The sequence below is a fragment of the Myotis brandtii genome, unplaced genomic scaffold, assembly GCF_000412655.1.
Source record: "Myotis brandtii unplaced genomic scaffold, ASM41265v1 scaffold902, whole genome shotgun sequence".
Taxonomy (NCBI): domain Eukaryota; kingdom Metazoa; phylum Chordata; class Mammalia; order Chiroptera; family Vespertilionidae; genus Myotis; species Myotis brandtii.
Window position 1 is genome coordinate 3,005,890 of NW_005371709.1, and position 16,926 is coordinate 3,022,815.

Below are 16,926 nucleotides of genomic sequence, written 5' to 3' on the forward strand. Positions count from 1 at the left end.
TTCTGGAACACGGTTGGCCTAAATCAATAAACTAATCGATACAAATAGAAAACCTTCCTCGCAGGGTTGTGGTGAGGATTAAATGGAATAATGGATGTGAGTGCAGCCCAGAGTTCCCTCCCAGGCTTGGTCGAAGGGCTAGCTGCCAGCTGGGGCCAAGGCGAGGGTCCCGCTGGAGGTTTCCACCCCAGTGCAGCCTCCATCTTCCTTGGTCTGTAGACGTCTCTTGGCCACTGCCCTTCCTGCCTTTGTCTTGCCCTCACCACATGTGCTCTGTTCCCTGTGGGGAGGAGCAGGAGGGTGGCTGTGTCTGTTCTCTCTCATCCCACTCCTCTCAGAAGTCATACAGTCAGCAGCAGGCCCCCTTCCCTCACCCTCACCCTGGGATCTCAGATGCCCTAAGGGCCTCAGTTGCCATGTCTTGGAGTAGTTGGCATGTGGTGGGCATACACCGGTGAGGAGACTAAGAGATGATCTGGTCCAGCCTGTGCATTTGACAAATGAGGAAACTGAGGCCCAAAGAGGGAAGTGATGGAGCCACATCCCTCACATGTTTCAGCTCCTTCATGCCAAGACTAAGCATTGTCCTGCTCTCCTCGAAAGCTCGCAGGTGATCTTCATGCCTCAGGTCAGGACCACGCTCGCCAGCACAGCTTCTAAGCCCCTCTCCCGAGTCATTTCCACAAAGCACCCCTGTTTTGGTCATGGCTATTGTGTAGCCAAGTACCTCAAAATAGAGTGGCCCAAAAGAACGATAAACATTGATTGTCTCACAGTTTCTGTAGGTGGCTGGGTGGTTCTGGCTTGGGGTCTTTCATGAGATTGCAGTCATGATGTGGGTTGGGGCTGTGTCTTAGTGTGTTTGGGCTGCTGTAATAAGAGTTCCATAAATTGGGCAGCTTATCACAGTCCTAGAAGACGGGAAGTCCAGGATCCGGGGGCCAACAAATAGTGTTTGGTGAGGGTTCGCTTCCTGGCTGGGTCCTCACGTGGCGGGAGGGGCAGAGGAGCTCTCTCAGAACTCTTTTATGAGAACACTAACCCCATTCACAGAGGACTCGACCTTCATGACCTGAGCACCTCCTAAAGCCCCCACTTCCTAATACCGTCACATTGGGCGTTAGGATTTCAACACCTGAATTTGGGGGCGGGGACACAGGCATCGAGTCCGCAGCAGGCAGCATCATCTGCAAGCTTGCTGAGGCTGGAGAATCTACTCCCATGAGGACTCGCCCACACTGCTGGCAAGCCTTCTGTTTCTTTGCTTGTGTGGGACTAGCCAATTTGCTACCAAGAAGGGGGGGGGGGGGGGGGGGCTGAGGTCACCAGGAGCTGGGGACTCCTGGGCACCAAGCTGCCTGCTCAGACAGCTCCGAGACAGGGCAGCCAGCGGGGCTGCACGCAGCCAAAGCCACAGAGCTGGTTCTCCTGTGGTGCCCAACCGGCTCCCCTCAGCTCCAAACTCCCTCGCTCAGAACACCCGGGCTTTTGTGGGGGCCTTCAGGGAGCAGAGACCCACAGAGCGTGCTGAGCACACGCTTTGACGGTTACCAGGCCCCCGACAGGCGGAGTTTTCTGAGGCAAAACAGCACCCAGAGGCCCTTCAGAGGGACTCGCTGTGGCATCAGCTCAGATTCCCACCCCTTGTCGTCAGCCAAGTGAGCCTCAGAGAGACAGCGAGGGCCTCTCTCTCCCGCTCAGAGACTGACTTTTAACAACAGGGTATAAAAGTACTTCCTTTTCTCTCTCTTTTTTTTTTTCCCTTTACTCCCTGGCCTGTCCCTTGGCAGACAGGCAACAAAAGGTAGCATTTGTTAACCATAAATAGTGGATTCAAAGTCCTTTTCTTTCTGTAAAGTAGTTTGAACTAAAAGAGTTGGGCCGTATTTGTGATATGGGTGCATGGATGCATTTGTAGGAAGAAGGACGGAAGTCTAGTGACCCGATGCTAGTTAGGGGTCCTGTCCATGTATGAAATAATGATTCTTTGTCGGTGTTGTTGTTGAGCACGTATGACTTTTATAGTTAGGTAGATAAAAGTTATTTTTTAAACATTTTTCTCTTGTCACTTAGAAAGCTCTTCCTCTGTCCCTTGTGCGCCTCCTTTCTGTGCCAGCAAAGCGCCCCACGTATGACTCTAGTGCAGTGGTTCTCAACCTTCCTCATGCCGCGACCCTTTAATACAGTTCCTCATGTTGTGGTGACCCCCAACCATAAAATTATTTTCGTTGCTACTTCATAACTGTAATTTTGCTACTGTTATGAATCGTCATGTAAATATCTGATGTGCGGGATGTATTTTCATTGTTACAAATTGAACATAATTAAAGCATAGTGATTAATCACAAAAACAATATGTAATTATATATGTGTTTTCCGATGGTCTTAGGCAACCCCTGTGAAAGGGTCGTTCGACCCCCAAAGGGGTCGCGACCCACAGGTTGAGAACCATTGCTATAGACGCATAGCTAGGAGCTGGGGGGCCAAGGACTCCAGCCGGCCTTCCTGGGCTCAGGGCCATGTGCACTCTGCTGTGGAGTTTCTGTTTTGTTGTCTCAGCAGAAAAACCCAGACAGAAGGATGGAAGCCCCAATAGCTCAGGGGACAGTGGCAGGGGAGCCATGTTCCCAGGCCTCACAGTGGAGCCTGAGGCTCATGTGGTGAATGGTGATGGGAAGGAGATGGTCAAGGCCTGAGGGCCTGGCCCAGGAGAAGGGTCAGGGGGCCTGGGGGCTGCCTGACATTGAGTCCCATGTCAGGACAGTCAGCCCTGGCTTCGGGGTCTGATGCAGGGCTCTCTGCAGCCTGCCTGGGTCCCCATCCTGGTCAACCTTGGGTAAAATATTTAGGTTCCCTCCTCTGCAAAGTGGGAGATGCTTCCCACTCCAGGCCTGCTGTGCAAGGGGAGCTCGGGACCTGACTTCCTGGGCTCACCTTCTGAAGCCACCACCTGCCAGCTGTGTGTCCTTAAAGAAGCTGCTTAACTTCTCTGAGCCTCCCTTTCCTCTTTCTTTGTGGAAGGGGGATGGGGATAGCCTTCTCCCACGGTCAGTGTGACGGTCAGGTGCACTCACACATGTGAAGTGCTGGGCAGGACGGCTCGGGGGGACATGCTCAGAACACGATGGCAGTTCGTTCCACTGCTGTGGGAAGGGAAGGGGCATTTGTAAAGGCCTGCAGTGAAGAGGTCGAGAGAGGGATGGAGAAACAGGAGGACGGTGCCAGCGGCCCAGTCTGGCCAGAGGAGCTGGGGGAAGGGTCCAGAGCTGGCCTAGGCTCGCACAGGCCGGAGATTTGCCGTGCCTCCTCCCTCACATCAGGATTTTAAGGGGGAGGTGATGAAATCCTCAGTGACCCTGCCCTCCGAGCACAGGGCAGGGACGTGGCACTGCAGCCCCGAGGCCAGCGTGCTCCAGTCCCCCTGTGGGCCCAGGTCTGTGTGGTGGCTCTGCTGCCTGCAGTCCTGAGAGTGAGGGATCTGGCGTCGACACAGCCTGGAGTTCAAGACCTGGGGGCCACCTACTGGTGGGTTCCCTGGGGGCCACAGGTGCTTTCTTACAGAAAGTGAGCCTTCAGTGCACTCTCCACAGATCCCGGGGTGGCCGTGGGCCCCTCGAGAAGCCCGTCTCTCTGCCTTCACCTTTGCATCCCTGGAGGATGCCACAGGGGCTGAGCTGACCTCTGTGAGTGGAGGGGGGCGGCAGGTTGGGGTCTGGCAGAGCTGGTCACCCATGCCCCTTTGCCATTGCCTTTGCATCCCTGGAGGGTGCCACAGGGCCTGAGCTGACCTCTGTGAGTGGAATGGGGGAGGCAGGTTGGGGTCTGGCAGAGCTGGTCACCCATGCCCCAAGCTTCTCCCTCCAGTTGCAACCCCTCTGCCCAGAGAATGGGAGGTGGCTGGGCACCGAGCTCCAGCTCATTCATTCATTCAAATGCTTACCAGGGAGGAGCTTTTGTGTGTCAGGCACTGTCCCAGGCTGGGATGCCGCTGTGACTGGTCCCACTGTCTGGCGCCCTCCCCTCCCTGGAGAGGCCTCTCTGACCAGTGTGTTTCTTCCTCTGGCTCGACCCTCACAGGGACCTGAGTGAGAACGCCATCCAGGCTATCCCCAGGAAGGCTTTCCGCGGAGCCACAGACCTCAAAAACTTGTGAGTACAGGCCTGGGGTGGAGGGGGCCTGGGGCCACAGGGCCTCCCCTGGCAGTATTCTCCTGGGTCTCCCGGAGCCCTGGAGTTCAGGCAGCCACGGAGCTGGTCTCTGGGCTGAGGTGGCAGTGCCCGCATGGTTTTCTGGAACCATCTGGAGTGGGAGGAAACGGGCCGTCTTGGAGGGCTGTGGGCTGCCAGGGTGATGTTCTGGGTCCCTTTGAACGGACAGTCTCCGTGCCCTTGCCCTTCGGGAGATTGGGAGAGCTGGGCTTGAATCTCCTCTTTCAGGCACTTATTGCATAAGCTGCTGCAAGTCAGTTAGCTCACTGAGCCCCAACATACTGTTTTGTGAAATGAGGATATCACACTTACTTCACGGGCTTATTCTGAGGTTCAAACTAGACGTGGCAAATGCCTGGCATGCTTGTCACTCCCGATAGTCCCCTTGCCCCCTCCCGTGCCTGTAGCAGACATTGGTAATTGATCACCGAGTTCTTTCCCAAAGAGCCCGGTCCAGGCGTCAGTGTATTCTGAGAGCAGCGCTCCAGGTAGCCACAGCTCGTCAGCCCCCCTGGGCACTGGGGCTGGGATCTGCCCCCGGCTCTGGCTGCCATGGCTGCTGTGACAGACTCATTCCTCAGCTGCCAGCACCTTTTAGGTGGTCTCCACAATGGGGTGGGTGCCTGCTCCCCAGGAGAGAGGCAAGGTTAGGAAGAGGCGTCGAATAAAACTTTTATTTACATTTATTGTTTTAACTAAAAAACAAGGAATACTTTAAGTTCTTACTATTTACTATTTGGATGGACACATTTGTTCTGAACAAGGGATGGGGTCAGGCCTTTTTAAAAGAAAATGGAATGGAGCGCTTGGTGAGGATGTGTGGACGCTGCTCTCAGCGACGTGCCGTCCTCTGCACACCCTCCCTTTGCTTCACAGACAGCTGGACAAGAACCAGATCAGCTGCATCGAGGAAGGCGCCTTCCGGGCTCTTCGGGGGCTGGAGGTGCTGTAAGTAACACACGGGAGGGAAGAGAGGCTCGGTCCGGCTGGTGCAGGTGCCGGGGCCCAGGCAGCGGGCGTGGGGGCCTCGGAGAGCACAGAGGCAGGAGACTTGGGAGGCGTGGCAGGCCCTCCAGGACGCATGCTCGCGAAGTCATCGTGCCCGCAGGAGCATGGCCAAGGCTTATCCTGCTTATGATGACACCAGGGCCATAGCTGTGTCTCCCAGGAGCTTCTGACACGTGGCTGTGTAGACCCTGCCCCTTCTTTAAGCCAGCCCACGCCTGCGCCTGTCCCTCTCCCGTCCCACCAGCCTCGAGGCTGCGGCACAGCTGCCTCCTGATCAGGCAGCTCAGGGCTTTCCCTGGTGGTGGCTGTGTGTCATGCTCTTTGGCATAGGCCCCCTGCCCTCTCCCCTCTCTCCCCCCCACCCCAGGTCCAGCCCAGAGCTGGCCCAGCTTGAGGGTGGACCGGGGAACAGTGTGAGGGTCTGCCTGTTTGTCAGAGAGAAGCCCTGCTCTCCCTCCCACGTGAGCTTCTGCTGGACAGACGCTAACAGACTCTGGTTTCCCCACCAGGACCCTGAACAACAACAACATCACCACCATCCCCGTGTCCAGCTTCAACCACATGCCCAAGCTGCGGACCTTGTGAGTCAGCCGGGTGGCCCGGAGGACAGCCCCGAGCTGGTGGTGTCCGGGCAGTGGGGAGCGGGGCGCAGGCTTCCACAGGCAGGGGAGCGGGCTCCTTCTTGCACCCCCAGCGCCCAGCCAGGGTGGGGTCAGGGGAGGTCATCTGAAATGAAGGGAGATTGTCATTTATATTTGATTTTTCCTTGGAAAACCAATGATTTCTTTTTGTGCTTGAAAATGAGCTATGTGACTTGGGTCAGTGGGTCTGTATGAGTTCAGGGAGGTGAATTGACATGAGCCGGGCAAAATGCAGTCCGGGGGGGCGGGGGCCCGAGCATGCTGGGAGGGAAGGGGCAGCGGCTGGGAGTTTCCTGCTGCTGCCGACAGTCCCCAGGTTGGAGCTGTGGGCTGACTGCGCATGGACTGTGCTTGGGTCAAGTGCAATAGGGGGTTCGGCCCCTCCTGGGTAGAGGGGCTCCCACTCTTTGGCCGGGGTCTGGGGGCCCCAGGTGGGTTGTGAACATCCCTGTCTCCCTGCAGCCGCCTGCACTCCAACCACCTGTTCTGCGACTGCCACCTGGCCTGGCTCTCGCAATGGCTGAGGCAGCGGCCAACCATCGGGCTCTTCACCCAGTGCTCAGGCCCCGCCGGCCTGCGTGGCCTCAACGTGGCCGAGGTCCAGAAGAGCGAGTTCAGCTGCTCAGGTGGGTGCAGGCCCGCTGGGGCTCTCGACTGTCCATCTCGACTGCCCATCACCTGCCTCCTGCAGCCTCCCCCTAACGTTCCCCCATTACTTCCTGTCTCCACCACACATTGACATCTGGCACATTCATCACCTCCTGTCCTCCTCCATCGCCTTCTAGACCACCCACCATCTCCTGTCTCCACCCGTCTTCTGTTCCCATCCACCACCTGTCTCCAGGCATCACCTCCTTTCTTTACCTATCACATTCTGTCTTTATCTGTCACCTCCTGTGTCCACCCATCTCCCCCTGCTGTCCATCCATTATCTCCTGTTCTCACCCAAAGCCTTTGTCTCCACATATCACCTCTTGCCTTCTCTCCTTTGTCCCTCCTGCCACAGCCATCTTCTCTTCCTTCCGCCCATCGCCTCCTCCCACATTGTCCCTCTCTGTCCGACCTCCTGTCCCTCACCCCTCCCCTCCCCTCCCACCCCTTGCCTCCTCCTATTGCCACCCTTCCCTCCTGTGACGGCCTTGTCTGAAAAGTCATTGAATTGGCCCATCTAGCCTTGGCTGTGAGAGCCTCCTGCTTGCCCACCCATTTCCTTTCTAGCACCTTCCATCTCCATATGCAGCCAGAGGACCTGAAAGGACCCACAGGTCTGGGCAGGTCACTGCTGCCTGGTACTCACCAGCCCCCTGGGAGAGTCCAAACTGTCCCCAGGCTCTGCAAGGCCGGGGCAGGGTCACCTCAGCCTCCCCCGGCCGCCCTTTGGCCTTGTCACTCAGTGTGTCCCAGCGGGGTCCGCCTGGGCCCTTCCCGGAGCAGGTGCCTCCCACCCCAGCCTTCTCGCAGGCCGGACCTGTTGGCACCCCCTCCTGCCTTGTTCCCTGGCCCCAGGCACATGGACTATGCGGTCGTGGTTTCTGACCGTCTCCCCAGCACTTGGCCTGTGCTTGGCACAGAGAGATGCTCAAGAAAGGTTTGCTGAGCGAATGAATGGTTCAGATTCACAACAGAGGATGAGGGGCTGCCCATTCTCCCAAACCAGTGAGTGAGCCTGCCAGCCGCTTAGAGCGCTGAGGGAGGAGTGTCTACTGGGCCCGGCAGCCTCTCTTCCATGTGAGGCTCCCCTCCCCCACAGCACTGGCAGCACCGAGGCTGCTCCTGAGCATGCCGAGCTGAGGGCTGCTGAGTGTGTGTGTGTGTGTGTGTGAGTGTGTGTGTGAGTGTGTGTGTGAGTGTGTGTACAAGAGTATGAGTGTGGCTCAGTGGTTGAGTGTCAACCTATGAACCAGGAGGTCATGGTTAGATTCCCAGTCAGGACACATGCCCGGGTTCTGGGCTTGATTCCCGGTAGGGAGCGTGCAGGAGGCAGCTGATCAATGATTCTTTCTCACCATTGATGTTTCTATCTCTCTCTCCCTCTCCCTACCTCTCTGAAATCAATATATATACACACATATACATATGTGTGTGTGAATGTGAGGGTGCATGTGGAGAGAGTGTATGACTGTATGTGTGAGTTTGTGTGTGTGTGAGCATGTGAGTGTGTGACGATGACTGTGATTATGAGTGTGCGTACAGGAGTATGAGTGTGTGAGCGTGTGTACGTGTGTGCACACCTGGGTATGCACTCATGTGTGAGGAGCGTCAGGCTGATGCGCCCCTCTGAGTAATTGCAGCTGCCCCAGGTTTTAGGAAGAGGAGTGGACACTTCACTGGGACAGTTATTTTTAAGTGAGACCTTTTTCTTTGCATTTGAATACCTTGGTTTCTATATTCAGGCCAAGCAAAGGTTAGAGGTTAAAACGCTGGTGGGCGTGTAAATCGGCTCAGCAGCTTCGCACAACTGTTCAGCAGAATCTACGAAGGCCCAGCATATGTCTACCCGTGACCCTGCAGCTCCTGCTAGGTGTGTGCATATGCTCTGCCAACATGCGTGTCCAAGAATATCCAAGGCAGCTTTCTTCACAGCAGCTCAGAGTTGGAGACAGCGCACACGTCCACCAACAAGAGTGGATTAACTATTTATAACTCATCTATGCAATAGAATTCTAGTCATAGTAAAAAAAAAACACCTACTGATACAGACACAATGCCAAAGATTTTATACGGAGCCAAAGAAGCCAGACACGAGAACCTGCTGTCTGATTTCATTATGTGAAGTCCACAAATGCAGAAGAAATCTTTAGTGCTGGGTCTCAGAACAATGGTTGCCTTGGGGAAAGGGTAGATGAGCCTTTGTGGGTGATAGAAATGTTACATGTCTGGGGGTGGGGGGGTATATTCATAAGTAGAAATCAGCTATACACTTAAGACAGTACCCTGTATATAACTTATACTTCAATTACAGTGATTTATCAGACACTGGGCTTCATCCTAGTTTCAGCATCTATCAGCTGTGTGAGTTTCCACAAATTAATTAATATTGAGGACTCTGTCTTCTCACCTGTAAAATGGGCACAATAATACCATGCTCCTCCAAGGTTGAGCTGAGTGACTTGGACGAGAACCTGTGGCTTCAGAATTCAGGCTAGGGTTTCCTGGCACCTGAATCCCACTTCCGCGCAGCACAGTCAGGTCGAGATTCAAGTTCAGCAAACATCTAACAAGGTCCTCTGTGTGCCAGGTGCCCGCAGGGCTACACGGGAGTTCTTGGTGATCTCGGGTTCGTCCTCATCCAGAGAAACACCATGTGCCCCGTCCCTACTCATCAGTCTGTATCTCAGGAGGGAGGTGCTGACACGGGACACCCCGAGGTCACAGCCCACTGTTTCCGCAGGCCAGGGGGAGGCAGGGCACGTGCCCTCTTGCACCCTCTCCTCCGGCTCCTGCCCGGCCATGTGCTCCTGCAGCAACGGCATTGTGGACTGCCGTGGCAAAGGCCTCACCGCCATCCCTGCCAACCTGCCCGAGACCATGACGGAGATGTGAGTACAGGGCAGGACAGGCACGGGGCACAGGCTCTGGGGCTGGGCCAGGCTCTGGTGGTCCAGAGAAGAGCTGGAGTGGATGCCACCCAAAGGCTTGTTTCAAGGTCCTTCCGTGCAAATGGAGAAGTCAGTGCTTTGGCTGGCCGAGCTATCTGCCCAGGCTGGGCAACGCTGGCGGGCTGGGAGTGGGTGTTCCTCTGTGGTCGATCTGTCCAACCCAGCTGGGTGTCTGCTAGGACTGGTTTCTTAGAATTAGCATCATTTGTGGGCCCCTTTCAGCCATGGCAGCGTGGGATAACGGAGCTCACATCTGCCTGTGCCAGCCCGCCGACTCCAGACAGAGGTTGGGAGCAGGACAGGGGGACAGAGGGCATGGTTGGGTGGGTGAGCCCAGCAGGCAGCAGCCCAGACTGGGGCGACCTGACTGGGGGCCCCCTCTGTGTTCTCTACCCGCAGCCGCCTGGAGCTCAACGGAATCAAGTCCATTCCCCCGGGAGCCTTCTCTCCCTACAGAAAGCTGCGGAGGATGTGAGTGCCTCCCCCTGCTTCCTGAGAGTCAGCAGGGGCGGAAGGGAGACCCCGGGCCTGGCCGGCCACAGCCCGGGCAGGCCCTGCCTCTGCCTCTGGGCAAGCTGCTGCCTGGCGGTCCTGCCCCTGAGGTGGTTCCTCTGTGACCTGGGCCGGCAGTGGTGTGACCTCCTTGCAGGGTTGTCCTGAGGCCTAAATGTTGAGCCCGAGTCTGGCATATGGCCAGACTATCATCCTTCCATTTCAGCTTGGGCACCAATGGGAGCCGCCATGGACATAAGAGGGGATGTTGGGGAAGCTGGGAGGTGGGGGAAAGCTGTCAAAACAGACCAAGGCTGGAGTGTCCCATCCGCCAGGACCCTGGGACCGCACAGGGGGATAGGGCCGTGGGTTTTCCTGATGGAGGGGAGAAAGGGCCCCTCACTTTTCTAATTTCAAAGCAGCCCCTGCCCTCCCGTGGCATCTGGGAGGGGCAGGGGACCAGGCACGGCTTGGTGGCCGCTGAGGGATTCAGCCACCCTCTCTCTCTCTCACTGCAGAGACCTGAGCAACAACCAGATCGCAGAGATCGCACCTGATGCCTTCCAGGGCCTCCGCTCCCTGAACTCACTGTGAGTAGCAGCACCTGCCAGGGTCCAGGGTGTCTCCCAAGGAGGCCAGCAGGGCCTGGAGCCCCTCCAGTGGGTGCTGGAGAGAGAGCACAGCCCCCACCCTCCCGGCCTCAACGGGTTTCCCTTTGGCTGCAAAGTCCAGGGTCGCTATGCCCAGCATCCCCTTCCTCACTGGTGGACCCTCTGCAGCTGGGAGGGGATGCGGGAATCCAGGACTGAGTGCATGGAAAATCAGGCAGAGCTGTTGCCCTGGCAACTGTGATGCTCTCCCCACCACAGTGGGGATTTTCCCAGCATGCTTTGTGGCAGTCATTGGACTGGGCCCAGCTTTCCTGTTGGCCCTGCCTCCCCACAGAAGCCCAGCACTCCATGCTCCTGAGCCTTCCCCAGGTCACCTACAATGGAGCACCCACCGCTCCAGCTGTGACATCTGCCACACCTGTGTCTTCCATCCCCAGCATGCTCTGATCCCAAGTTGTGGTGAGGATGCGAAGGAAGCATTTTCCTCCACCTCTCTCCAGCATTTCCCTTTCTCAAGGGTTTACTGGGGTGGGGGGTGGGGTCTGTAAATCTACAAAGCATCATGCAGCATCAAAATTTTATCTCGGAAAAATTAAATTTAGCAACACCAAAAAAAATTCACTCAGGAATGTTACTTCCTCTCACTTTTTCCAAGAACCCCTGCTTGTCCGCCCGCCCCCCCATGTTCACCAAGCCCCTCACTCTCTGAGGTCCCACAGCATGTTGTCTATGCAGAGAGTGCGCTCAGGGTGCCTGTAGGCAGGCGAGCTCCCTGGCCGGGGCCTTGTGTTCCTCTTAGGAATGGTGTTTTCACTGCCCCCTGGCAGCATGGACACATGCCTCACGTAGATGAGGGTCCTGGGAAGTGGAGGGGGATGCAGCCCCCGTTGCTGAGTGCCTTTCGTGTGCACCCTTTTCCTGTGAATGGCGCTGCTTAGGACGTGCAGTGTACGACCACACAGCAGTACGTGGCTGCTGGGCGTGGGCCACTGTCGGTGGCAGAGATCAGGTCCTGGAGGGGCTGCCACAATGCAGGCCTCTTTCTCTGAGGAGCGAATGGATCTCCTTCTAAGTTGGACGTGTCGGTGACACATCTAAGTGGGCTTCTGTTCTTAACTCCCTGCACCCACTCCTGCCCCCTCCACTCCCTTCTCCACACAGCAGATTGGGGGGTCTTTGCAGATGGGAACCTGATCATGTCTCAGAGGCTGCCTGGTGCTGGATGGGCGACATCCAAGCTTCTGTCCCTCCACTCAAGCCACGCTGGGGCTCCCCCAGCGCCAGCCCGCCCCCACCGCGGGGCCTTTGCTCCTACCGGCCCTCCTCCGGGAATGATCTGGAAGTCATGTGTGAAGAGGCAGCACACTGTCTTTGCTCAAAGGGAACGTGTGTGGGGAGGGGGGTGCTGCTTGTGATGTTGGGAATAAAATAGACCCCACTCCCCAACCCCCTTCCTTCCTCTTGGTCTGCCTGAGCCCGTTCCGGCCTGCACAGCATTTTTGAGTCTCTGCTTTTTTTCGAATTACACGGATTCTCGCTCAGTGCAGAGAACTGAACATACCCAAGTACAGAAACCCGCTGCAGTCCCGCCGCCCGGATCTCGGCACAGCCAGCACCGTGGTCTGTTTCTTCCCGGTGCTTTGTCTGACCACAGACTTGCTTGACCTGCGGGAGCTCACACGCTAACTACTCCCGCCATGAGATTTCTCCCTGAACGGTCTCTTTTGGGTCCCAGAGCAGGTTGATTTCCCACGAGGCTCCCTGAAGGGTCCTTTTGCAGGTTTCTGTGGGGCCCATGTGTGGACGGAGGGAGGGCTGTGCCTGCAGTAATGGGGTGACAGCCACCTCGAGCCCTTAGCGTACTTGTATGCAAACTACTAGGTGTACTGGTTAATGATGCGGATTTTTTTCAATTGATGGGGTTACACATATGTTGATATGTATGCGCTTTGATATGTATGCTATTTTGTTGTATTGACAACAAGCTTCAGAACTTCATGTGTCAAATTTTCTGAAGGTGTTAAACATCATAGATATTTTTATGCTTACAAATGTCGAATAAAAAAAAAGTCGAATTTCATGTCAAAAAAAGAGTATTTGCGGGAAGTTTTAATTCAATACTTTATGTGGAAGAAAAGTGCTAGTGAGGGACATTACTTTGAATAAAGCACTTTTGATATTTCTCTTGAAATTATCATGTTTTCTTTAATCACAAAATCCGAATTATTAACCGGTCAATAATTAAGCCGAATTACTAACCGGTTAATGATTAATCTGCAATACTAACCGGTTAGTAATCCGAATTATTAACCTGTTAATAATTAATCCACATTATTAACCAGTTACTGGTTAATCTGCATTGTTAACCGGTTACTGATTAATGCAGATTAATCATTAACCGGGACACCTAGAAAGGACAGGGGACTCTTTCTTAATCACTCTACTGCCATCTGCTGGCAATTCGTTATGACAAACCTCCAGCCTGGCGGGCTGTCCTCTAACTCTCCCCTCTGCTGCCTTTTCTCCAGGGTCCTCTATGGGAACAAGATCACAGACCTCCCCCGGGGTGTGTTTGGCGGCCTGTACAACCTGCAGCTCCTGTAAGGACCCATCGGATGGTTGCTTGGGTGGGGCCCTGGGAGTATTCCTCTGGCCTCCCAGCCTGGCCTTTCCCACCTCTTTGGGGTGTGGGACTCCCTGGAGGCGAGGAGCTTGGAGGATGGCAGATGTAGTAGGGCTGTGAGAGGCTTTGGGGCTCTGCGGAGGCCAGAGAGGCGACTCGGACTGATGGCGGGAGGCCTGAACGAGAGGCTGCTGCGATGCAGGCTGGTCCTAAGGAGGCCGGCATGGCTGAGGAGAGCTATCCACCACATGGGCCACCCAGGCCAGCTCAGCCTCCTCGAACCAGGAGAGTTCAAGCAAGGGCTCTCTCCCAGGACCCAAGAGGCACAGAGCCCCTCTCAGCTGCCTGGGACCCCACAGAACTCTGGGATGGGGGAGGAGCCTCCCACGGCCTTTGGGAGGTGGCTTTGCCCCAATGCTCTCTGGTTTCCGGGGATGTCAGGGGCACCTCTAGCGGTTCCTTGAAAGAGAGAAGAGGGGGTGGCTGAGCTGGTCCCCGTGCAATGAGGAGGCAGTCAGAGTTCTCCACGCCTCTGCGTGGAGTGGGCACCCAGACGGCCAGATCCCTGTGCCTGCTCGGCGCCCAGGAAGGTGTCCAGGACGTGTCGGTGAGTCTGATGCTGTGCCTTCCCCTCACCACCTGGCCCTGGTCTGCCCACAGGCTCCTGAACGCCAACAAGATCAACTGCATCCGGCCGGACGCCTTCCAGGACCTGCAGAACCTCTCGCTTCTCTCCCTGTACGACAACAAGATCCAGAGCCTCGCCAAGGGCACCTTCACCTCCCTGCGGGCCATCCAGACCCTGTGAGTGCCCTCTGCCTCCCCCGCTCTGCCCAGCAGGTAGACCTAGGGGGAGGCAACAGCCTCCTGGTGCAGGCAGCTAACCGTCTTGACCTGTGCCTTTTTCTCACCAGAATCATCTCTTAGGGAGGAAAGAGCACAGGCACCGGGTTAGACAATCCTGGGTTCAAATCCCAGCTATGCCTCATATTGGCTGTGTGACTCTGGGCAAATTAATTTGCTTCTCTGGACCTCCGTTTATTTATTCATAAAATGAGGATATCATCTTCATAAGGTTGTTATGGGATTAAAGGGGATGTTTGTATAGAGCTTAGCATGTTGTAAATGCTTCTTAAATGCTGGCTACAGTTAATAATAATAGTAATAATAATAACAATGTCCATTGATTCTAAGACACATATTGTTTCCACATTAACAGCTCTGAAATTGGGGTGCATTGCAATGTCGATGGCATCATTTAATTGACATTTTGTTCTTTCTTGATAATACATAAAAGTACCTCTTGCAATGGATAATGTCTTAAATCAGATAAAATCTAGTAATGGCAATGATGATTAAAAATTAGAGAGCAACGGCACTAGGAATTTGTTTTCATCTTTTGTTATAGAATATTACAAGCATATTAAAGGTGGTACTGTGACCCGCCCAGTACTCACCACCGAGCTTAACTTAGGGCCAGTCTCCTTTCATCTACACTTCCCCTCTTCCCTGCCTCCCAGGCATCATTTATCATCTATCACTTGTCACTTCACACAAATGTATACAAGGCAAGGACTCTAAAAACACAACCACATCACTATTATTATATCTTGAACATTTAAAAATTAATCCCTGGATATCATCAGATATCTCATTACTGAATTTCCAAGTGTCTCACACATGTTATACAATTTTGAAGGCAATTTTGTTGGAATCAGGATTTAAATTAGGCCTGTGCAATACAATTGGCTGGTATTGGCGGATGTGTCACTTCAGTTTTTAATCTATAAGTGTCCTCTCCACTCCCTTTCTCCTTGCAGTTTGTTTGTTGCATACACTGCATTATTGGTTCCGTGGAGTGTCCCCCAGTATGGACTTCCCTGGTTGTAGTCCCCATGGCGTAGTTTCACACACTCCTCTGTCCTGAACATGGAAATGTACATCTAGGAGCTTGGCCAGGTTCCGATTTTTCCCTTTCTTTTTTGGGCAAAGTGACTTCATAGGGAGGACCGTGTACTTGCACAGGAGGCACATGATGTCTGGTTGTCTCTCTTTCTGTAATTTACACGGCCATTGATCTGAATGCCTGGACCCACTCGTTCATTAGGGGTCCTGAAATGGAGACGTTTGAATTCTAACGTTCCTTCTTCATTTGATAATGCATAACCACAATGGTTATGCTTTTATAACGAGTCCTTATTTCCAGCTGGCATGCTGTTCCTTCTTCATTTGATAATGTGGTTGTGGTCATGCTTTTATAACGAGTCCTTATTTCCAGCTGGCATGCTTCTGGGTAGGGAAGTTTCTTGTCATCTTCTATTTGGTTAAACTAGGCACATAGGTGGTGTCCTTCTTTAATCCCGGGCCCTATAGTTTGACTCGATGTGCTGGCCTGTGGGCCTGATGATGTGCACTTCATGGGCGTTTATTACCAATGCTGTCGTAGCCATTGTTGTCATTGCCATCCCCGCCACAGTGTTTATCCTCAGATAACACCTGCACGGAGTCCTGCTCCCTGGGGACTCTGCACGTCGGCTGGGATGTCAGCCACGAAGACAAACCCATTAAAGCCCACGAACCCGCCCGCAGCCCCCTCCTGCTAATTGATTTCCTTACAGCCTGGAGAGGAAGGTGGCGCACCACGGGGAAATCTTGTCAAGAATGGGCAATTAGAGGTCACAGGCAAGGGGCGGCCTGTACAATGGCCAGGAGGAGGCAGCCTGGGTCCTGGTGCCTGCTCTGCCAGCTCACCTGCGGCAGGACTGCGGTGCTCTGGCCTGGCCGCAGGTCACTCCTGCCTCCATTCTGTTTGTGAAATGTCCCCGGGCAGAGGGAGGGCCAGGTGAGAGCAGGAGCGGGACGGGGGCTGGCCGGGGGAGTGTGGCAGGGACAGCTAGGGGCCCCAGAGCTGCCGAGCCCTTCTTCTCTGTGATGCTGGGCAAGACTTCTCTGAGGGTGGTGGGTGCCCCCAAGCGGTGCCCTCAGGTGGTGCGTGTCTCCCCAGGGCCAGCCCGGACTTCAGGCTGAGAGCCAGCGGGGGGGGGGGGGGGGGGGCTCACTCATCCAGGTGGAGGTCAGCGCAGATCCTGAGCCCCAGCTCTGCCCCCTGACCTGCCCCTTTTGCACAGGCATCTGGCCCAGAACCCTTTCATCTGTGACTGTAACCTCAAGTGGCTGGGGGACTTCCTGCGCACCAACCCCATCGAGACGAGCGGGGCCCGCTGCGCCAGCCCCGGGCGCCTGGCCAACAAGCGCATCGGGCAGATCAAGAGCAAGAAGTTCCGGTGCTCAGGTAGCTGCCTGCCCCCCGTCTGTCTTCCGTTTGCTCGGGGCCCGAGATGCTTCCTTGGCTCCAGCAAGGATGTCCCGGGTGTGGCCCCCAAATTGTGGACGTGGATCTGAATGGTGTTCGTTCCCACCCCTGTTTTACCCCAAGCCTGGGGAGGGGAGGTCCGAGGGAGGACCCAGACAAGGACCCAGGTCCTCCACCCCCAGGCCAGGTCTCTCGTACCACTTTCAGCCTAAGACCCTCGGAGGCCTGCGACCCTCCCAGTGAGAGAGCGGCCTCCTCCAGGTCCGGAGGCAGCAGAAACAGCCTGTGTCCCGGGACAGGGTGGGTCAGCTTCTGAGCCTGGATTCTGGTTGGAGGCCTGGTGCCCTCCAGCCCCATCTGTGCCAGCGCACGGGAGAGTGCCCGTGGCGTTGGCCCTCCCTGAGAGGTGTAATTGGGTGGGGTGCTGTCC

The 16,926-nt window shown here is 55.3% G+C and overlaps 1 protein-coding gene across 1 annotated transcript in view; it reads left to right on the forward strand.

The window, feature by feature from the left end:
- SLIT1 (slit guidance ligand 1) overlaps positions 1 to 16,926 on the forward strand; it is a 158,310-nt gene that overhangs the window by 99,515 nt on the left and 41,869 nt on the right. Inside the window, exons 5-14 of the mRNA XM_005885463.2 lie at positions 4,078 to 4,149; positions 5,086 to 5,157; positions 5,727 to 5,798; positions 6,321 to 6,484; positions 9,250 to 9,397; positions 9,857 to 9,928; positions 10,468 to 10,539; positions 13,089 to 13,160; positions 13,844 to 13,987; positions 16,312 to 16,475. Coding sequence (XP_005885525.2) covers positions 4,078 to 4,149; positions 5,086 to 5,157; positions 5,727 to 5,798; positions 6,321 to 6,484; positions 9,250 to 9,397; positions 9,857 to 9,928; positions 10,468 to 10,539; positions 13,089 to 13,160; positions 13,844 to 13,987; positions 16,312 to 16,475 — 1,052 coding nt within the window. The remainder of the gene's footprint in view (positions 1 to 4,077; positions 4,150 to 5,085; positions 5,158 to 5,726; positions 5,799 to 6,320; positions 6,485 to 9,249; positions 9,398 to 9,856; positions 9,929 to 10,467; positions 10,540 to 13,088; positions 13,161 to 13,843; positions 13,988 to 16,311; positions 16,476 to 16,926) is intronic.